The 23,059-nt window shown below is 43.5% G+C and overlaps 1 protein-coding gene across 1 annotated transcript; it reads right to left on the bottom strand.

Moving 5' to 3' along the window:
• Nucleotides 1-7,561: 7,561 nt before the first annotated feature.
• LOC103650355 (uncharacterized) lies at nt 7,562-12,761 on the bottom strand. The gene is made up of 3 exons (XM_035966251.1): nt 12,401-12,761; nt 11,650-11,709; nt 7,562-11,451 (listed from the first exon to the last, which is right to left on the bottom strand). Exon 3 carries the CDS (start codon nt 9,612-9,614, stop codon nt 8,172-8,174), a length of 1,443 nt encoding a protein of 480 aa, XP_035822144.1. The 5' UTR covers nt 9,615-11,451; nt 11,650-11,709; nt 12,401-12,761; the 3' UTR covers nt 7,562-8,171.
• Between the last annotated feature and the right edge of the window lie 10,298 nt (nt 12,762-23,059).

Raw genomic sequence — 23,059 nt, forward strand, 5'->3', positions numbered from 1 at the left:
TTGAGACACCAATGACTCAAGGAGTTTGCTTAATTATATTTTATCTAACTTGAGTATAGGAATCGTCGTACTATCAAGGGGGATCCATAAAGAAGGTTAGTGTTGGTACTAAAGCTCAAAATCCTTGATCTAAAACTTTCATTTTACCCTTGTTAATCCTTAGTGAAAGTATGTAGTACAACCTTTTTAAGTCTATCTTGGCCAAAATTGCTCTCTGGAAAATACTGGTTCAGCCGGACACTCAACCGATTTTTGTCTGGTGGAAACAGGTTCAACCGGTTTTTGCACTGTTCACCTTTTTCTGCCAGTCTGCTGTGTCAGCCAAAAAGCTGTGCGCAGCTTTTTGAAAACCGGTTCAACCGGTTTTGGGACCGGTTCAACCGGTTTTTGGGAAGAAAAGTAAAAAACGGCTAGTTTTGGAGCCCCACCTATATATACTCACTCTTACCTATCTCCCCCACAGGAGAGCACGCACAAAACTTCATTCCCAACCTGAGAAACACCTCCCACTCTCTCTCACACACCTCTTGCCTCTCCATTTCAAATCTTTGGAGAGAAATCTTTGAGTGAGATTGAAGAGCTGCGATTTTGGTGCTTCATCTCTAAATCCTTCTTGCTCTTCTTGATTCGAGCTTTGGTACTACATCGAGTTCTTTGTGGATTCATTACTCTTGGAGCTTCTAGCTCCTAGGCGACTAGGTGTCTCTTGTGAGTCTCCAAATCTTGTGGAAGACCACAAGAAAGTTTGTATTACCCGCTCGTTTGAGCAAAGATTAGTGTGTGGGCTTGACCTTTGTGGTCGGCAAAGGGAGGATTAGGGTTGAAAGAGACCCGGCTCTTTGTGGGCGCCTCAACGAGGAAGTAGGGCACCTTGGTGGTGTGACCGAACCTCGGGATAAATCTTGTGTCTATTGTGTTCTTGCTCATTGTGTTTGTTTGTGTTCTTCGTTCTCTCACCATTGCGTGGAAGATTTGTTTATATCTTTTTGGTGTGTGGATTTTGAGAAGTGCCCTTCTTAGATCTACTACCTTGAACCCTGTGGATCATTTAGAACATCTCATTTCCAAAGTTAACTGGGTGGATTTCGAGATCAATTCAGTTTTATATCTCATTCTTTAGTTGAGCTCGTGCAAACCGGTTGAACCGGTTTTGAAACCGGTTGAACCGGTTGTTGGGACCATGCTTCATCGCTGAAGGTCCTGCAGGAAGAAACAGCTTCGACAAAAGCTGCTTATACGTGATGCCGAAGCTACCACTCATGAAGCTTCATGTTATAGCGTATCCGAAGATGAAGGATCGAACCGACTTAAAGATGGAATGACCTTTTAGTCCATAAGGGTCTAAGTCATTGTTGTAAACTTTTATAAGGGGTATGATTGTAATTCCTTACAGGCTGTGTCCTGTGCCTATAAATAGTGAACAATATTCCTTTACTGTTCACGCAATCCTGTAACTGCTAACGCATTACTCTGGAATTATTGTTCTTTTGTCAAGGAAAAGGTATAAATGTAATCAAACATCATGCTTTAATATCTGAGTTTATATTGTAAAATGAGTAAATGATGTTATCTATTCTTAATATTCTTTAACATTTTATGCTTCATATTTTATTTTGCATTATTTTACTTCTGACTACGAAGGTAAGACCTTCGTAGTTTATCATCTATGACCTTCGTCCAAAGCTCATTAAATCCTTAGGGAAATAATGCTTCAGCGGACGAAGGGCTTTGATATTTAACATTTTATGTTGCCTTGTTTTTAATTCATAGCATTTGAGAACAAGTGCCCAACATTGGCGCCCACCTCCGGTGAACTCACTTCCACCTTTTGAGCTGATGGCTTCGCTCAAGAACCAAGCTGGAACTGCTTCGGCTCTGAAGCTAATTCTCCCGATAACAGGCGGTTCATGCTCAGAGCCGGCCAACAAGAAACAAAAGAAGGAGACACAGAGAAGAGTACAACACGTAGGGGTGCAAGGACCCTTCATCAAGTCAAGATGGTCTCACATCCCAATTACCTTCTCTTAAGAGGATCTCCAGCTCAAGGATTACCCGCACAATGATGCTATGGTTATCTCTTGTGTGATCAAAGGATTTCTGGTCCACAATGTTTTGGTTGATACAGGCAGTGCGGCTGATATCATATTCGCCAAGGCCTTCAGACAGATGCAAGAGCCCGAAGACAAGATCCATGATGCCACACATCCCCTTTGTGGCTTCGGAGGAAGGCAGATTGTAGCACTCGGCAAAATCACAATGCCAGTAACCTTCGGATTTATCAACAACACAAGGACTGAGCAAGTTGTGTTTGACATTGTTGACATGGAATACCCTTACAATGCAATTATTGGTCGTGGTACTCTCAATGCCTTCGAAGCAATTCTTCATCCAGCATATCTTTGCATGAAGATACCTTCGGATCAAGGGCCCATTGCTATTCATGGAAGTCAGGAAGCTGCCAGAAGGGCCGAAGGAAACTGGACAGACTCAAAAGCAATCCATAACATAGATGGAGCTGAAGCTTGTGAGCAGTACAAGTTCAGAAGGGAGAAAGCTGCTTCGGCCGATCAGCCGAAGCCCATGCTCTTATGCGATGACATAGCACAGCAGAAGGTGCTATTGGGATCTCAACTGTCCGAAGAACAGGAGAAAATCTTGATAAGGTTTTTATTCAACAACAAAGATGTTTTTGCATGGTCAGCTAATGATCTTTGTGGAGTCAACAGGGATGTTATTGAACACTCGCTCAATGTTGATCCATCTTTCAGACCTAGAAAGCAGAGGCTTCGGAAGATGTCTGATGATAAGGCCGAAGGTGCTCGAAATGAAGTGAAAAGACTCCTCAGTGCCGGAGTTATCAGAGAAGTAAAATACCCAGAATGGCTGGCTAACACTGTTATGGTAAAAAAGGCCAATGGTAAATGGAGGATGTGTATTGATTTTACTGATCTCAACAAGGCCTGTCCGAAGGACGAGTTTCCATTGCAAAGGATAGATTCCCTAGTTGATGCAGCAGATTCATCAGAGCTTATGAGTTTGCTGGATTGTTATTCAGGCTATCATCAAATTTGGATGAAGAAGGAGGATGAGCCAAAAACCAGCTTCATAACCCCTAGTGGAACATATTGTTACCTTCGGATGCCTGAGGGCCTCAAGAATGTTGGAGGAAGCTTCAGCAGAATGACATCGAAGGTTCTTCATTCTCAGATAGGCAGAAATGTGCTAACTTATGTTGATGATATCATTGTAAAAAGCACAAGGCAAGAAAATCACATTGCTGATCTGCAGGAGACCTTCGCTAATTTTAGACAGGCCGGTTTAAAGTTGAATCTAGAAAAATGTGTCTTCGGAGTGAAGAAAGGGAAATTTCTTGGCTGCCTAGTTTCAACAAAAGGGATTGAGGCTAATCCAAATAAAATCGAAGCTATCCTTCGAATGGAACCACCAAGTATAAAGAAGGGGGCTCAAAGATTGACAGGAAGACTGGCATCTCTCAACAGATTCATATCTAGATCAGCAGAGAGAAATTTACCATTTTTTGAAGTGCTGAAGTCAGCCGAAGTTTTTCAATGGGGATCAATCCAGCAGAGAGCCTTCGAAGAGCTGAAGCAATATTTGATAGACCTAACAACACTAACTCCACCAACGCCAGGGGCTCCTCTGTTGTTATATGTGGCAGCTTCGCATTCAGCGGTAAGTGCAACACTTGTCCAAGAGAAGCTTGAAGGCCAAGTCAAAAAGCAAGCCCCAATATACTTTGTATCCGAAGTTCTTAGTTTATCAAAGAAAAATTATACAGAATTGGAGAAGGTGCTGTATGCTGTTTTGATGGCCTCCAGGAAGCTTCGACACTATTTTCAAGCATACAATATAATTGTTCCTTCTTCACAACCATTGAAGGATATTATGAGAAATAGAGAAGCTACTGGAAGGGTTGGAAAATGGGATGCGGAACTCAATGAATTTTGTATTGATTATGTGCATAGATCTTTGATTCAGTCCCAAGCGTTGGCAGACTTCATTGCTGACTGGACGCCAGGGGCTCAGGAAGAAGAAATGAGTAAAGATGCCGAAGTTTGGACAGTATTTTGTGATGGTTCTTGGGGAACCTTCGGAGCAGGAGCAGCTGCTGTGTTGGTCGCACCTTCCAAAGTTAAAACTTGATACACAACAAGACTTGATTTCAGTTGCACAAATAACATTGCTGAATATGAAGCTTTGCTCTTGGGTCTTCAGAAATTAAAGGCAATGGGAATTAGAAGGGCGGTTCTTAAAACCGATTCCCAGGTTATTTCTGGTCATATTGACAAGAGTTATAAAGCAAGAGATCCGAAGCTTGAAAAGTATTTAGAGACGGTCCGAAGGATTGAGGCTTCCTTTGAGGGGTTTTCTGTCAAAAATATTCCTCGAGGAGAAAATGAACATGCTGATTTGTTAGCCAAGTCAGCAGCACAGGGGCTGCCCTTACCTTCAGAAGTATTTTTCGAAACAATAAAAACACCTTCGGTCGAGCTTCTTGAAAGAGCAGTCCTCAACATATCTCCTGTCTATAGTGAAGACTGGAGAACTGAGATCATTTCTTTCCTTCAGGGCAACTTTCTTTCAGATGACGAAGCTTATAATAAGAGGATAGAGGCAAGAGCTCGACCATATGTTATAATAGAAGGGGAGCTATACAAGCGTGGGGTCTGTTCTCCATTACTCAAATGTTTATCCAGAGCCAAAGGTATAGAATTGATGAAGGAAATACACGCAGGCCTATGTGGATCTCATATTGGATCTAGGCCTTTGCTGGAAAAAGTTTTTCGCCAAGGATTTTATTGGCCAAAGGCAGCTTCGGATGCAGCGGAATTAGTCCAAAAGTGCGAAGGTTGTCAGAAATGTGCAAGAGATCAAAAACAACCTTCGTCTTTAACCCAGTTAATACAACCCACTTGGCTATTGCAAATGTGGGGTCTTGATTTATTAGGTCCATTACCACCAGCACAAGGGAATTTAAGATACGTTGTAGTGGCAGTAGAATATTTTTCTAAATGGATTGAGACAAAGCCTTTAGCCACAATAACTTCGGTCACTATTCAAAAGTTCTTCTGGCAAAATATTGTTTGTCGCTTCAGAGTGCCGAAGGCTATTACTGTGGATAATGAGACACAGTTTGATTCCGAAGCTTTCAGAGAATTTTGTGATCAAATTGGCACGAAGATCCATTTTGCATCAGTTCGGCATCCGGAGTCAAATGGACTTGTTGAAAGGGCTAATGGCATCATAATGACAGGAATAATGAAGTTAATCTTCAATCAGCCCAGAGGAAGTGGCCAGACGAATTAATCAAAGTGGTGTGGAGCCACAACACAACAATATCAAGATAGACAGGTTTTACACCATTCAAATTATTGTTTGGTGACGAAGTAATAACTCCAGAAGAAGCAAAAGCAGGATCAATAAGAATAGTAGCTTCGACAGAAGACGAAGCTGAAGCTGATTACTTTGTGGAAAAAGATGCTATAGAGGGGATCAGACTTCAAGCTGTGGAGAACATCAACAAATACCAAGCTGAAACAATAAAATGGCGTGATAGAAAGGTTCGGCTAAAGAACATTGAACCAGGACATTTGGTGCTTCGAAGAGTAGCCAACCCAGAAACAGTAGGCAAGTTACAGCTGAAGTGGGAAGGACCTTTTCTGGTAATATCTTCGTCAAGACCCGGTTCTTACAGATTGAAGGATATGGACGACAACGACATTCCTAGATCATGAAATGCGGACGAGCTTCGGCGATATTATGTTTAGCTTGATGTAATTTTTTTCTATTCTTTCTTGTGGCACCCTTTTCCTTTCCAAAGGGGGAGAAAGGTTTTTAATGGGGCCACAACATGTAATTTTTCTTTTCTTATTTCAATTCTATAAGAGCGATATCCCCAAAGATGTAAATGTAAAAGCTGAGAACGCACCATCGAGTGCAAAGGAAAAAAAGAAAAGAAAATAGGGAGAAGCTCAAAAGTCGTTCCTAAGGGAATGCAGAGTTTGCAGCGAAAAATAAACGCTGATTCTACCAAAAGTAAAAGGCGAAGAAGCTCCTAAGGGAGGCTTGCAGCGAAAAATAAACGCTGATTCCGCCGAAAGTAAAAGGCGAAGAAGCTCCTAAGGGAGGCTTACAGCGAAAAGTCAGCGGAAAAATAAACGGCAAAAAGATTTGAGTCATTCCTAAGGGAATGAAGGCTATGATTATGGTTTCGAATATACATTTGGATATTCATTTGCACGATACATTACATCATGACATTTGCATTCATAAACATTCATTTAGACATATATAGGATCATTATCATCATATCATACAGAAAAGGCAGATGCTTCGGCTATGAGGAAAAAACTTCGGAGAAAGAGGAAATTTTCATGCTTCGTTGTGTACGAAAAGAAGGGAAGGTGTTTTTCGCCTTCGGCTCAAAAATAAAATTTCCTCCACAGCAAAGCAGATCGTACACGGACAAAGGGGAAAAGATATATTACAAGGTATGTACAAATTTACATAAGTTTCTTTACAATTATATTACAAAAATTTCTCTAGAATCTTTTGCAGAAAAGTCCTTCGGAGCATCTGTTAAGCTTCAGCTTGTCATTCTTCAGCTTCATCATCCTGTACATATTAAAACGGAATGAGAAAGGTGCAGAATTCAAGGAGAAGGTAAAAGTAACAAGTATAAGTTTCTCACTGATTTAAGGTGGCTCCGAGCTTCGTCACCAGCCATTTTTCGCCCGCCATTTATCCAAATCTGGGTCATAAACCTGTTTCCTATGCTTCGGGCTAGGCTTGGGATGTCAACCAAATCTGCCGGTGACAAGCTGAAGTTTGGCCTATTTACAATTTTCCCGTGCGTGCAGCCAGCCTTCAGGAAAGCGGTAGCCGTGCCTCGAGAAGCCAGCAGGGCGCAGAAATCAGCATGCCCAGCAATAACTTCGTCAAGTGCATCAACTTCGCCCTCAATGTATTCCAAGGTGCTTGGCAGGTTTTCAGCTGAAGGTGTAAACTTATCAGAGCTGGCTCCAATTGAGTGAAACACATCCTTCAGCCGCTGCACACATCGGCTGCCGAAATCTAAGCATTTCTCCTGAAGCTCCTTCAATGATTTTTTGCAAATTTGAATTCTTCTCGATTTCGGTCTTGAGACTTGTTTCGAGATTCTTCTTTTCTTGCTCAGATTCTTCTGATTTTATAAGTAATTCATTGTTTAATTTGTTATTTTCGGCTTGCGCTTCAGCCAGTGAACCTTCCATAGAATGAATGACGAAGTCTTTCTTTTCCAAGGCACCTTCGTGATCTTTAATTTTGATTTCAAGGTCTTGAATGACGAAGTCCTTTTCCTTCAGAGCAGCTTCGTAATTTCTGACTTTGTTTTCCAGATCTTTGATGGTAGTTTTGTTTTTCTCATCTTCAAGATCTTGTTGCATTCTCAGCACTTTACTTAGAAGTATACTCTGTTAAAACAACCTTCGTTAGAAAACATATTAATTCAAAAAACAATAAAAAAGTTGAGTTTTTACCTTGAAATTAGCATAGAGCAAGCTACCGTCAATATGCTGTCGCTGGTACCTGTAGAGGTCCGCTTCTATCTTCGGCAGGCCAACGCTTTTTGAGAAGGTCCTGACAACCTTGGCCTCAGTTCGGTTCCGAAGGCATCTTAGCTTCCCTTCATTGACTCCACCAAATAGCAGAGACCCTGGTTTGTATCCACAGGATATAGCATATTTCTTTAGCTCTTCTTTTTCAGCGTCTGTTAACTCTTGTCCAAGTATATCTTGAAAATTAAAATTTTCTTCTTCCAAAGTGTCTTTAATTTGCTCTTTTCCTTTTTCAGTTGTCATGTTCACCGCAACCGCAGCAGCTTCTTCTTCAGCCATTCTCAGAAGTATATTGTCAATATCGCCAAGTGTGGTTTCTAGATTAGGATCTTCGGTGATCCCGACTTTGGCTCCGGTGGCTTCGGCTCTGGTAGCTTCGGCTCCGATGGCTTCGGCTCCAGTGGTTTCGGCCCCGGTGGCTGTGATTTCGGCAGTGACAATTTTTGACGCCGATGTCGGTGGCGGTGTCTGGTGAATGACATCGGCCACTTGGATAATTCTTCGTTTTTTCGGCTTTGCGGGACTTTCTGTTGCCGAAGCTTCTTTGTCCTTCTAAAAAAACTTCGTCAGTTCTGGCGCCAGTGGACTTAGCCTGATAGGCAAAGGTTCAGTCATTACCTTCAGAATCTCTTCCACTTCGGCAGCAGAAGGTGTTGCAGGAGCTTCCTCCTCTCGGGCCGACGTCTTTGGTTTTGGGGATGCAGCTTTTCTTTTCCTTGGAACAGCTATCTTCGGCTCAGAGCTCAATTTTTCAGAAATTTCTTTGTCCTTCTTAGCCAATTTGGTGCCTTCTTTGTCAAGGGCGCTGGCAATCCTTTTTCTCTTCGGGCCTTCAACATCTCCGCCCAGTTGCTCATAATCAGGGTAATCAAAATTCATGGCATCTAGCACCCGATTCAATCTTTGTTTCGGACGTGTGCCGAAGGCTGCAGTCATTAATTGATCTTCTTTCTTATAGTAATTGCCGAGGATCTCGTTGCACATAATTTCAATTGTGTTCAGCCACTCTTGGCAGGGTGCTTTAAAATGTTTCTTAAACTTGTAATGATAAGGCAATCGAACAAGTTCTCCCTTTTTCTTTTCACCCACTAGCTTCGGCATTTCCCACTCCCTCAGTGTTGGGAACACCTTAAAAGCCAAGAATTCCTGCACTAGGTCTCTAGTGCCAATATGATCTGAAATCACTCGAAATTTAGCCAAAGCAATCTGGCTCGGGCTCCCCCTTATCATGTTGCATCGGGGCCTCGTCTCTCCGAAGGTTAGCTCTAGCGAACTCTGGACCAATTTATCTTCATCTTCATCAACTTTAACATAAAACCATTCAGACTTCCATCCGGCTGGCGATTTGCTTCGGTAGCTTATCACTGGAAACTTCGTAGTCTTGCGATAAGCAAAGTTGTAGCAGCCAAAATTCTCATGCAGACCATCTCCTCTGGCTTTAGTCTGGTAGTGTAATTCATGAACTCGGCAGAAACCTTCACCGAGCGGTTCCACTCCTTGGCTACGAAGGGCCCAAATATAAACGCTTAATCTAACGATAGCATTAGGGGTCAGCTGATGAAGGTAAACCCCAAACTTCTTCAAAGCATCAGCAATCATCCCATTCAAAGGAAATCTTAATCCTGCTTTAAAGAAGCTTTTGAACACTACCACCTCATTCTTTTCCGGCTTCGGAGTAATCTCCTCTCCGCCAAAACGAACCAGCTCCTTTTTTGCTTCACTGAAATAGCTCAGCTTCACCATTTTGGAAAGATCAGCTTCAGAGATGGTGGACTTTTCAAAGTCCAGATGACTAGGTTTACTTGGCATCCCGCAGCTGTACTCATCTTCGGAACCAACTTCTTCAACATCAGCTTGTGTTGCTTCGGCAGCAGGTGTGTCCTCTGATGAAATCAGCCCAGAACGCCTCATTGCTTCGGAAATCGGAACGGTTTCAGTGGCTTCGGTCTCATCCCCATCACGCTCAACCCTAGCAGTGGAGCATACTCTGGCCATTTTGATTTTAAAATTCTTGAAAATTCCTTGGAAATTAATAACCTTTTTTCCGAAGCTCTTCTTGTGACGAAGCAGAATCCAAAGTGGAGCTTCGTTTGAATGCAAAAGTCAAGCTTTGGCTATGGTTAAATTTTTGGCAGCAAAACAGTGCAATGGCAATGAATGTTGTGGTAACTTTACACCTACCCGTCTGTTTATATAGTGCTGCAGGTAAGAAGGTGAATCGTCAAGTTTTTTACACCGGACAAACAGTCGCTCGCACCCACTGAACGGTGGGCCGCAAAAACAGAGAAGGTGAACCTGCATGGTGGGACCACTCCGCGTTCAGAAAGTGTATCGTTTCCCGGCAACGAGCTCAGGGAAGGTGTTTTCGGACCTTCGGCTTCTCGAAGCCTAAGAGACTTTTTTCATGGATCAAGCTCGTTAGGAAAAACGATCTAGTACCGCGAAGGGGCTACTGTTGGGACCATGCTTCATCGCCGAAGGTCCTGCAGGAAGAAACAGCTTCAGCAAAAGCTGCTTATACGTGATGCCGAAGCTACCACTCATGAAGCTTCATGTTATAGCGTATCCGAAGATGAAGGATCAAACCGACTTAAAGATGGAATGACCTTTTAGTCCATAAGGGTCTGAGTCATTGTTGTAAACTTTTATAAGGGGTATGATTGTAATTCCTTACAGGCTGTGTCCTGTGCCTATAAATAGTGAACAATATTCCTTTACTGCTCACGCAATCCTGTAACTGCTAACGCATTACTCTGGAATTATTGTTCTTTTGTCAAGGAAAAGGTATAAATGTAATCAAACATCATGTTTTAATATCTGAGTTTATATTGTAAAATGAGTAAATGATGTTATCTATTCTTAATATTCTTTAACATTTTATGCTTCATATTTTATTTTGCATTATTTTACTTCTGACTACGAAGGTAAGACCTTCGTAGTTTATCATCTATGACCTTCGTCCGAAGCTCATTAAATCCTCAGGGAAATAATGCTTCAGCGGACGAAGGGCTTTGATATTTAATATTTTATGTTGCCTTGTTTTTAATTCATAACATTTGAGAACAAGTCCCCAACACCGGTTTTACCCAGTTTGTTTCTAGTTTTGTTGAAAAAGTTTTAACTTGCCTATTCACCCCCTCTAGGCAACTTTCAATTAGTAATTGTTTAGTTTGTGCAAACTCACCGAGTCCGTGAGGTCATTGCGGTCGAATGAAGTACCAAGTGAATTGAGCGCTGGTATCTCCATATTTCTTGCATTGATGACAGCAAGATACCAGTGCGTTCCTCGGATGTTTATCGGAACAAACACCTACGAAACAATTATAAATATTCTATATAAAATATAAAATATGTGTAAACACTAACCGTCTAAATAACAAACTCATATTTACCATATCATGGTCTAGGTAGAGTAAAACCTTTCGTTCAGCACTACATATTTGTGCCATGTCTTTAATTGGATATAACTCATCTGTTTTAGTTTCAACATCACCGTCTCGCTTTAGAAAGTTGAACTGAAAAGCATTTTCTATGTGTACACGACCTCAAGATCTGCACTTTAGATGTTGTTGAGCTTTTATTAAATTTATGTAACAGTCTATCACTTGCAAGTAAGTTAAGGTTAAAAATACCAGGGTGAGTAAAAAAATTATACATACCAGGGTCACCAGATGAAAAACTAATCATGGATTACCTCATCACCTAGATATGCGCCCGGTTGAAATAGACATTCCATCTATTTTCTTTCCACAAAGGCATCATCGATAAGCACAACTTCTACCCTTGGTTCATAAGGTATTTCTTTAATCCAATCGATGAGGGCAAGATCAACCTGCGTGCAAATATAATATAGGAACAAAACGATTGTGAGATGAAACGAAAATCACTTACAATATAAAACAAATTGATCCATATAGTACTATAGAATATATATGATACCTTTCGGAACAATTAAAGTTGCCACCGTTTTTTGGTTTGTTATGAGACAAGCACACAAGTAAAGATTCATCTACCGATAGTTTATTATCACCTTGGGGGGTAGGAAGTACAATATTTTTCTCTTGAGATTCCATCCTCGCGAGACAAAAACCTACAACCATTGATACTATGTTTTACTTGATATATAATATAAAATAAAAAATATAACAAGCTGAAAACACTTATCCATCTGGTATCACTGTTAGTTCTCAATTATTGTGATCTGCTTACAGGATCAAAATCACAAATGTATCACAAACGTGTACAAGGCCAGTAGTGGAATTAGTATGTTTGGATGGCTGCTCAATTGCATCTGATATATGGGGCCGCTTATGGAGTTTTCATTTCTTAGTATGCCTGTGTTCCATGGCAGTGCCATAAAGATTTCAGTCAAATTATTGGGAAGACCAGATAATTATGGTTCATCTTTGGTTTCTGTTTGCTGTTTGTTTTCTGAATTTCAGCTTTACATACACTCTGATGTTGAATATGCACACAAAGATGCAATTCGGAAGCATGCTATGTGGTCAAATATCATTGTGGATTTCCTAATGGGTTTTGTCCTTGGAGCAGCATTCTTGTTAAAAAATACAGATACTATTTGTATTTGGTCTATAGCTATCGTCCACCACATGATAGAAGCATTACTGAGATCCGGCTGTGTGTGGCTAATCTGTAGATGGATAGACATAAGTGTTTTCTATAAAATTTATAAAATCAGAGTTGCATATCTCTTTTACACCATCACCCCCGAATAGCAGTACTAACCGGAATCGTAGAGTCAATCAGAGAGCAGTACTAACCGAAGATGTAGCTGTAGCCCTCGACTGTCGTGGTTAGAACACCTTGTGCCGTGGTAGGAACAAATTGTCCTCGGCGGCTGTAGTAGCCATCGGTTGAAGCACATATGGCGCGGAAGGATCACGCCGTGGTGGTTACCGAGATCCAAGGGATCCTAACAACCAGGTCTAGGGGCGACAGCTGCCAGATCGAGCTCCCATGGCGGCGGAGCCAAAACCCGAGCGCGCAGGCGACCCATGGCTGACGGTTGGGCCCCGTTGCACAGCGACACTGAAGTGGGGAACCAAGGTGTTGATGAGGTGGTCCCACCGTTCCGCGTCAGGGAACACGTCCGAGCACGTGGGCCCCTGTGGTTGTGAAACGCGTGGAGGGAGGCTGCCCCGCGGGCCCTGCCTGTCAGCGCACGGCAAGCGGCGCGCGCGACCTCGCCCCCAATTGGGCCGAGAGGTGGAGATCCGGCCCAGCCGAGATCTGGCCTCCCATTCTCTCTTTTTTTGTTTTTATTTCCCTTCCTTTTCTATTTTTCTTTCTTTTATTTTCATGTTTTCAAACTAAATTTGAATTCAAGTTTTGAATTTCAGCTTCAAAATTGTACACTAAAATTCTAATATAAGGTAACTCCTACTATTATTTTTAATGTTATTTATTTTACTCCATATTGTTTACTTAGGGGAGAATAATTGACTTAATCAAATAATTCCTAGGTTTTTCAATTCCCAATCATTCAAATTCTTCGCCAGTGCAACGGCTAAAAGCGACATCGTTGATCGAACAAGGAGGAGAGGAGAAAGCACACTACCACTCTCCACTGAAAGCCTTTTGAGCGGTTCATACGCTCAGTCGTTTGTATTAAAAAAAGACGATTCTTATATTTAATTACATTTTATCTCTAATTATACCTGTCAATAAAGTTATCTTATGTTTTACTTATTCGGTAGCATATATGACACTGTTTATATATAGTCTTAACTTCATTTAGAACTATTCGTTTTTAATGAGAATTATATTTTTGTTTAGACCGGGGAGTACGCAGCAGCACAACAACATTTGCCTGGCACCAACACGTCAAGGAAACAAGGGAACCTTGCAGTCATGTCCGTTCAGTCACGTCTGTTAATTACATTTTATCTCTATCGATCGCACAAGTTTATAGTGCTTGCATGGTAGGTAGAAGAACCGTCCGTTCAGATGAAGATCTCGGTTAGATGTCAGTGCAGATGGTACCTCATCACGGAGAATCGGTTCTAAATTTCGTTTTGTGTAGAAGGAATCGTCGCTCAATTCACTACCATAGTCAAGTTGGGGGAGAGAGCACACTGAATCAACGACAAGAGTGACGTCATCGTATAGCGATTTGTGTGGCGTCATTCTCTGTATCTTGGCCAAATCCAAAGTTGATTGTTTATTCAATGTTTAAGAAGAATAAATGTTTTACAGAGGCAGCCACGTTGGCATTTGGTAAATATAAATAAAGGAGAACAATTGTTGATCTTTATATTAAAAGAACAGAAACAAACTGTCACAATACTTTCAGTTTTTTATTTGCATTGAGAACAAGGTCAATAAGCATAGGGCTTTCCAAGTATCGAACTTACAATGGTTGCACAACACATATGTAATAGAATGGTCTACCATATTGATGACTAAGTCTGTGACTAAAATGTTCCATAACCCATCTGGACACAAGCCTAAACGAGCCATCTCTTGATAAAGTGTCAATGATTCTTTCACTTGGACGAAGACAAAGAGCAGTGTTGCTTTCAATTTTTAGTGCAGGTCTTCTCGCAACAGCAGTTTGAGTTCCTGCTTCAGCTCATGTTCGAATATGTCTACCATAGCCTCCCAACCTCTTCACCCTTCATGTACACTTCTTGGAAGAGACATGGCATCCTCCCAACCTCTTCGCCCTCCACATACTCTTTCTAGAAGAGACGGAGACGTTTCAAGTTTCAGTGGTACATAAAAGAACATTTTTGCATCAGTTTTTGGCTATGAACATGAACAAGACTGAAAAAGATTAAATCCAAAAAACAACAACACTGGAATGGAAAGCAGTACAATGCAATTATGTCATGCAAGCTTCATTACCAAACACTATTGCTATGAAGTTGAGATGAATAAGAATAGTTTGCTGTTGAAAACATTTTGGTTTTGAAGTAAATATGACAGTAGAGATAATATGACAGCAGGTCACATTCAATAAGTGTAGATGTGCAAACCATGTGTAGTTGATTCCACGGACCTGTTTGCACTGTATGCTGATACCATGTGCACTTCGGGCCTATTTGTTTGTGTTCCATGCAGACTTGTCCTGCAAGGATGCAAGCAAACATCCCTTTCAAAATTTGTGCTAGAAATTTCTAGCAGTTTCTAGCAGCAGTGCATTAAAAAATACGTAAAGTTTACCAAGATATCTGTGAAAATCCAGTATATTAAGGCTAACTTACCTGAATGTCTAGAACAATGCAGCCCAGCTTGCTCTGTCATTTGCTCCGTGTGCAATGTGTGAGGTACATAATCATCTTACGTTGTGGTAGTGGAATCTCTAGAACAGGAAGCAGGTTAGAACGAAGTTAGCTACGAACAGAGCTTTCCAGACCCCAATCTCGCAAAAAGCAGTATCTATGAACCACTGCTCCATCGATCTCACCTGGAGGGACTTCGCCTTCTACCCTGCATCGCCTGCTTAAACTTCACCGGCGGCGGCCACCGCCAGCAACTTACCAAACAATGCTAGGCATAACCATTAGTAAACTGAAAGTGATACACCAAAGTTGCAATGAATACCTTCAGGAACTTGATCAAATCCAAAAGCTAAAGTGGATGCAAAAATTCATGGAGATATTGACCGGGTGGGGGTGTTAAGGAAATTGGTGTCGCGATTCATATTACAGTAACAGGCAACATCCAAGGTTGACCATACTGTACTGCTTTCCAACGTTATCCGAAGAGAAATTTTACTTGAAACAATCAAAGCATAATACACGTTCTCAGACCACTTATAGGTGTGCAACAAGTGCTGTGGCAATCAAATCTCCCATGACAAGAGAGACGAGGATAACTTGTTCTGACAAGACAGGAGGTGTCTACTACATGTAGAGACCATCTGGAACACCTTCTTTCTTCTTGTACATCACCTTCTCCTTTGCTTTCTTGAAATCTTCATGGGTCACCTGGGTATCCAAAACAAACCATCAGTAATGTCAAATGGAACCATAAAGTACTATATATGCTCAGACATAGTTAAAGCACATTGAGCAACTTACCAAACAATGCTAGGCATCACCATTAGTAAACTGAAAGTGATACACCAAAGTTGCAATGAATACCTTCAGGAACTTGATCAAATCCAAAAGCTAAAGTGGATGCAAACATTCATGGAGATATTGACCGGATGGGGGTGTTAAGGAAATTGGTGTCGCGATTCATAGTACAGTATCAGGCAACATCCAAGGTTGACCATACTTTTTTAGACCAAAGATTATCATAGAGCAAACCAGTATCAGGCAACATGTCTTACAACCACTGTGACATGCAGTGCTCATTCTATGTTTGGAATTAACCTGTCCTTGTTTAGGAAGTACAAAATGTCTCACAACCACAAGATGAAACAAACTATTAGACATCACAATCAGATATTTTATAAACTACAATGCCCATATATCAGACATCACAATCAGATATTTGACCCTAAACTACAATTCCCAAGACTGATGGCATGAGTAAAAACCTCAATAATTATCTGATTCATAGTACAATGACCATATATTGAGACGACATACGAATTATCCGATAAAATATTAGTGCATAACAGTTACATAAAAACTGTGGCGGAACCGCCCGAATTATTCCAACTTAAGTGCCTAAGTCCTGCCTTAGAGGCTAGACCACACTTAAATAGGAATAAAACGTCAGTCCCTCGGATCTAGTCTGACAAGGCCACTAACAGGATCAAGTACCACATACTCACTCGAAGGTGAGGCTCAGAGCAAATACAATAAAGCATAAAACCATACATTAAAGGAGTGCTTAAGGTTATTACAACATCATCGGAGTTTTTGCAAAAGTAGTAATCATGGCCCTGGATGCAGCGGAAATTAACTAACGGTAAATAAAAGGGAGGATGGGGAAGCCTGGCCCATCACTCCTCCTGCTCCTCTCCTGCTGAGGTAGGGTCCCACTCGACTGTCCAACCCGGTGGCAGGGTAGACAGCCAAGTCACTCCAGCCACCATATCCTCTAGAGAACCTGTAAAAAAATTATGCCACAAGCAAGACTGAGTATACTAATACTCAGCTGGACTTACCCGGTGTGAGGAGTCTACTCCTCTACCTCTAGACATGCAACTGTTTGGCTGAGGGGTTTGGTTTGCCAAAAGCACTAGCTGAGTCTAAAATCAAGTTTTAGCTTTTCAAGTTTTAGTATGATCCTTTTAAACTAGATGTGTACCTAGCTAATCATTCATGGTATCAAACACTTTTACCAATCAACATCTTTTGTCAGTTACCTCATTTCCACTTATTACTCAATGCAATACAATAGATCAAGCAGTCTCATTAGCTACGAGAAGCAGACGATTTGAATCAAGTTATTAACCTTGCAAGGTAAACCTAAACACAGGACATGGCGATGCACTCTGTCCCCACACATGTTAACCGTCCCCATCGATTCCCCGTCAATAGAAAGAGGCCCACCGCCTTGGCGTACAATGCCTCACTGACCCCGACTGCCGTCGTGCAGTGACCGCACTTGTGACGGAACCTCCCAAGTCATAGGCACACCTACAGTTGTCCTTGTCCAACGGACCTCAGACAACCCTGTAGGTGCCCCTGAATCACTTGACAAGTTCGGTATCTGCTTTTCTTACCTTTTCCAAGAGCGTTTCACCCGTCACGCAGACATTACAAGCATCGGAGTTACGAGAATGCGGAAGCGATTACATAAACTTACCTTTATTTTAAAAGTAAGACAAAGTTATATATTACAGACTAGGATATAATTAGCTGAGTGCAGAGTATTATTATATAGAACCAAGGGAGGCAAAAACCCCTCCCGATAAGTATCAAACAAAAGTTTTTATGGAGGAACCCTTCCTCCCGCAGCTTTACTCTTGGTTTTCTTCTTTTGAGACCACCTTGGAACAGAAACAACAAAAGTTTGTTGCTTCCTCACCCAAAAACAATAGGGAATAAAACCCTGAGTATGGAATTACTCAGCAAGACTTACCCGACTAAAGAAAAGACTCTCAAGGGTATGCTGGCTTAAGGGAGTCAAGGTAAGGCTTATCAATAGTCAATGACTCTGTTTGCAGAAATGCTTACTAAAATGGATCCTTAAAAATCTAGTTTTAATTTGTCAGGTTAAGTAAGATTACCTGCAACTAGAGTTCTTTCTACCCTAGTTCAATCACTTGACCTGCACTAGCCAATTTCTTAACAATCCCTTCATCTTTACTGGAGTCCTACGTATAGGACAGTGACCAAGTCTTCATAACCGCGAAGGTACGACGATCCGAATCGGTTATACTCAGCTGAGGATCTCCAATCACATGACATATGTAGCACTTAACCCTTGCATATGTCAACCCGCCACCGGGGTTCTTAAGACCAGATCAGGTTCACGTCAACCGAGAGCACAGATACACCACCGTCCAGCCTCTTGCCACGGAGGGTACACGCTACTCTCGCCATCGCTCCACTCCCATTGCGTGTTATCTTATTCTGGCCTTAGTCTGCCCGAGGCAAAGCTTACCCATGACGAGGCATGTGACCAGTTAAAGGGTCCTCGGTCATCAAGCCTACATCGACACGGTCCTTAATCGACTCAGACGGAGACACTACACCGAGACTCCTTTCTCGTGCAAGTCACCCGCCCGGTCTCAGCTTAATCATTTCAAACCCAAAGTTTGGTACCTGGCAGAGGTACATCTTTTCCGATGTTGAACCCATCACGACCATGATGGATCCACCATCAAGTTTTATTTTCGAAAACATCCCACCCACTTTTGCCACATCATCTTTTGTAAAAACAAAACATTTTGTTTTTTTAAAGCAAGGATAAGCATCAAAAATCTTTTGTAAAACGGGTGATCAAGGAAGGTAATCAAATTCAAGGAAGGAAATGCAGGAATTGTTTTAGCAATCAACTCCTATCACCTAATGCATCAAGCAAGTGAAAAAGATTTTTAAAACACAAGGGGGTGGCAAATGCACCGGGGCTTGCCTTCATTTATAGGTGAGTCAGGCTCGGATCCGCAGATGTCAAAGTAAAAACAATTTCCTGCCTGATGTTCCGCAGGTGGTGGCGGTGAAGTCTTCTCTTCTTCTACTTCAACGTCTTCCTCGTTTTCTAAATATAACCATATATATATATATATAAGAATGAATGCTCATGAAATGCTTATGAGTGTGCAAAAATAGTAAAGGTTTATTTCTAAAATCTTGAATACAATTTTCCTTCACAGTTTTCCGGGAAACTAGGGTTTCCGGAGTTAGTAAAGGAATTCAAAGGGCAGGGGGTAGGGTTTTGGGTTTTAGTTATCAAACAAGGTCCAATTCAAATCAAACTCTACCCAAAGCTTCTAAATAATGTTTAGAGTTCAAATAAAAAGTTTGGAGATTTTTGGAATTATTATCTATTTTCTAAAAATCCAGAACCAATGTTTTAGGCTATTTTAAATACTCCAAAATTCCCTACTTGACCTAAAAATCATGAATCTATTTTTATTAAATACTATGGAAAATTAGGAATCTAAGAAAATTGCTTCGACATTTTTAGGATTTTTCTACAATTTTCTACAGATTTCCAAAGATTTACAGAAAAAGAAAAGAGAAAAGCATGAACAGTGCTGGGCTCAATTCGACCGCAGCGGCCCAAGCCCAGGCGGAAAGCGCGTGCGCCCGCGCCCATGCCGACTTTGCACGGAGACCCTTGCCTTTCTGAACAACTGGAAGCGGGTTCCTTCACTGTTTCCTCAGGTCGCTGACAACTTACAAGAAGACCCTCGAGCTTCTAATTCTTCGCACGATGGGATCCCCGACGGTAAACAGTGCTCGGCCGATCTCCGACGAGCCTATTCCGGCCGGATGCTGCCACGGCTGGAGCTCCCGTGCGACAGAGACCAAATTAGACCCCTACCACACACCTCCCCCCAATCAATTTCATTATCGGGACTTTGAATCAACCAGTCTACGGTGACAGGGCGGATGGGCATAGGGATGAACGCGTTCCGACCAAACGACGGCGTGGAAGACCAAATTGAGGCTAGGGAAAGGTTCACGAGTTCACCAGAGGTTAGTTACACACTTTGATTTGGGCAAAATAAGAATCAAAGAGTGGGTCGACAGAGGGGGATGTCACGACGGCGTTCTACAGAGCGGGGGCGTGTTCCGGGGAAATGCTTCAGCCAAACTTCAATTGGTCGATACTGAGAGCAATAGGAGGCTACAAACGATCTAGAACAGGGAGTAATTGGGAAGTTACTAACCCGAAGAGCACTGACCACGGTGGAGTCCTTCACGGCGGAGTTAAGAACATGGAGGAGGGATTTGTGGACAGCGTGAGTTCTTTGGTGAGAATCGAGTCGATTGCTCAGACGCTGAGGTGCGGGATGTGTTGAAGAAGTAGAATCCGAGCTCAATTTATAGGCCGATGGCCGGAGTTGGATGAGGATTGCGGATTCTAGGTCGCGCTGGCGAGCTTACCGCGCGGGCGAGCCACGGCGATGGTCCGGCGACCACCGTTTAACCGGGCAGCGCCACCTCAGTGATTCACCGCCACGTCGCCGAGAATCTTTACCGTGGCCGCCGCCGACCCATCCCGACCGCCGTGGCATTCTTATCGCCGGCGAGGTCCTGATCCTTATCCTCCTGGCACTGTACCATCGCTATGCCTATTCAGTGGTTCCGACAGAGCAACTTCAGGGCAAATTCTCTCTAGATTTCGCATGACAACTTTATCATCCCTCTGCATCAAAGTTGTAGAGATACAAACCAGCTATAATCTTGCCATAGCAGCAGTAGCCAAATTCCTATTAAATCAAGCCTGAATTCATGCCCAAAGTCTCTGTGGTTGCACTGTCAGTCTGAAATTCAGACTTTAACAGCCTGACAGCCAGACTTTAGACTTAATTATCTCCAATTTCTCCATGACAACCTTGCTTACACTCTTAAGCAAAATTGTTCCCCTTTTCTAGAGCTGCAAAGTTGATGTGGTGACCTAGGGTAAATTCTCACTATTTTGAAAGTTACAAGGTCACAAAGATGAGCTCCAAAACACTGAATTTCAGACATAACTTTAGAACTCAAATAGGGTCCTTTTGCAAAGAGGTCCAAAATTCAGGGTTTAGCTTGCAAATCTTCATGACTGTAAACCATATGACTTAAGATGCTTTAACTTCATAGTTTTTGCACTTTAATCCAAAAGTGCACTAGTTTTGCACTTAGCCCCCTAGGGTTTAGGTTTAGAGTTTTTCAGGGTTCCAATTAGGGTTTCTGGTATCTCAGGGGTGTAAATGTAATGTAGGTCCATTCTTAGGAACATTTTATGACCATTTCACTTAAACTTCAGGGTTTTCTCTATTTGGATTTTGTTTTACCCTTCTGAACCCCACTTAGGGTTAAGTATCCTACACTAGGGTCTTATTTGCAAAATGCCATAACAATACAACTTGTTTGAAATTTTTACCTAGTGAATGAATCCTAGGTGTATCACCCATATGTAATTCTAATGCAAATGATGTTATGCTCAAGTTTTAGTAACAGTAACACCAGGGGTGTTACAGCACTTGTACCCACCATAACCGGAATGGGAGACCACGTCTCAGGTCGCGTGATGTAACACCCTGAATTTGGGGGTAGAATTTTTTCTTCTTTCTCTCACCAAATTCGGGCGTTACTCTCTTTTCTCTTTCCCCGTTTGCTCCTTCTTCCCAATTTCAAACCAGTATAGCGGCAGGTGTCCGTGTCATGTATAAACCAAAACCTAAGTGTCATGGGTGTTGCATCATGCCGAAGCGCATTTCTTTGTCTGATGATGAGTGTTCGTCTCGTTCCGTTCCGGATTTCGGTTCACGATTTAATTCCGTTTAGTGGTCCGCGCTCGTCGTGGGTTTTCGATCCGCGAAGTGGCCTGGCCCAGCCCAGCTTAGTCCAGCCCAGCTCAGCCGGCCTGGCCCACCCCGGCCTGCGCGCCCCTGGCGCCCAAACCCCCCCCCATGCGCCCCCCCTTCTCTCTCTCTCATTTGGATCTCCCGCGCAACAACCTCTCCTCTCCCTCTTCCACCTCTCTCTCCCCGTGGTGCCCTAGGATTTGGAGACGGCGATCACCGGATTTTGGACCCCGAGGTGAGCTCCCCTCCCCTTCTCCTCTCTCTCTCCCTCTCCCTCCTCTTCTCCCCCGCGCGCACGCCCTCCCTCTTCCCCCTGCCCGCTCGGCCCCTCCCCTGCCCGGCGCGGCGATCCCGCCCCCGCCCCTCCCCGCGGCAACCCCGTCCCCGTCCCCTCCCCCGGCCGCGGCGGCGCTCCCCGCCCCTGCTCGCCCGCGCGGCGGCGCCCGCCCCTCCCCCGGCCGCGGCGATCTCGCCCGCCCCCTCCCCGGCCCCGCGCGGCGCTCCCCGCCCGTCCCGGCCCCGCGGCGGCGCCCGCCCGTCCCGGCCCCGTGGCGGCGCCCGCCTGCCCCCGCTCCTCCCCTGCTCGCGCGCAGCGCGGCCCCAGCGCGCCCCCGGCGTGACCCGGCGCGGCCCCGGTGCCTGCTCGCCGGCGCGACCCCGGCGCGGCCTCCGGCCCCCGGCGCGTCCCCGGCGCGGCCTCGGCCGACTCGGCCGCCCCTGGCCGGTTCAACCGCCCCCCCCCCCCCCCCCCCCGTTCGGCCGCCCGTTCCCGTCCCGGCCTCGCCCGACCGTGTCCCCGTTCGCCCGCGCTCGCGGTGATTATTCGTTAGTTAGCGTGTTGCGTCGCGCGCTTCGCCGCGCGACGGTTTGTCTAATTTCAGATTCTATCTTGTGTTGCGTCGTGCGCTTCGTCGCGCGACGATCCATTTTTGTTTTAGGTTGTTTAAGGTGTAACGCCGCGTGCGTATTCACGCGACGTTCCACTTTGGACTCAGTTTAGTCGACGTATGCCGTCGTGCGCTTCGTCGCGCGACGCTTAACGTCTCCTCGTAACTAAGGCGAAGTGTCTCGTTGCGTGCTCGGTCGCGCGACGAGTCGTTAACTTTTTAATTTGTTTTAGAGAGCTTTGTCGCGCGTCTCGCCGCGCGACCATCCTTTTTATTTATCTCCACCTGCTTATAATAATTAGACATGAAACATGACTTTACTTTACGCTAAACATAGTGTCTACATTAAATTTCCTTCCATTAAGCGAGTGGTTAATTTATAATCATGTAACGTGATCGTTTCTCGACTGTCTTTTCCTCTTTCTCTCTTAACCGTACTCGCGAGCCCGCGTAGAACGTCTGTTTACTTATTGCATTCTATTGTATGGTGTACTGTTCTTTTGTATTAAATATGTGGATGTATGTATGTTTGCGCTCGCATAGAGAACGATCCGGTTGAAGAGCCCGAGGAACTCGCAGGAGAAGCCCCTGAGCAGCAGTCGGTTGGTGGAGGCAAGTGTCCCTTGACCTATCTATGTCCTATTCATTATTTAATTCACCTCCCG

Source organism: Zea mays, chromosome 3 (genome assembly GCF_902167145.1).
Source record: "Zea mays cultivar B73 chromosome 3, Zm-B73-REFERENCE-NAM-5.0, whole genome shotgun sequence".
NCBI lineage: Eukaryota > Viridiplantae > Streptophyta > Magnoliopsida > Poales > Poaceae > Zea > Zea mays.

What these genes read in the sequence shown, in the direction of transcription:
- LOC103650355 (XM_035966251.1), bottom strand. Translation starts at nt 9,614, where the DNA reads ATGGCCAGAGTATGCTCCACTGCTAGGGTTGAGCGTGATGGGGATGAG.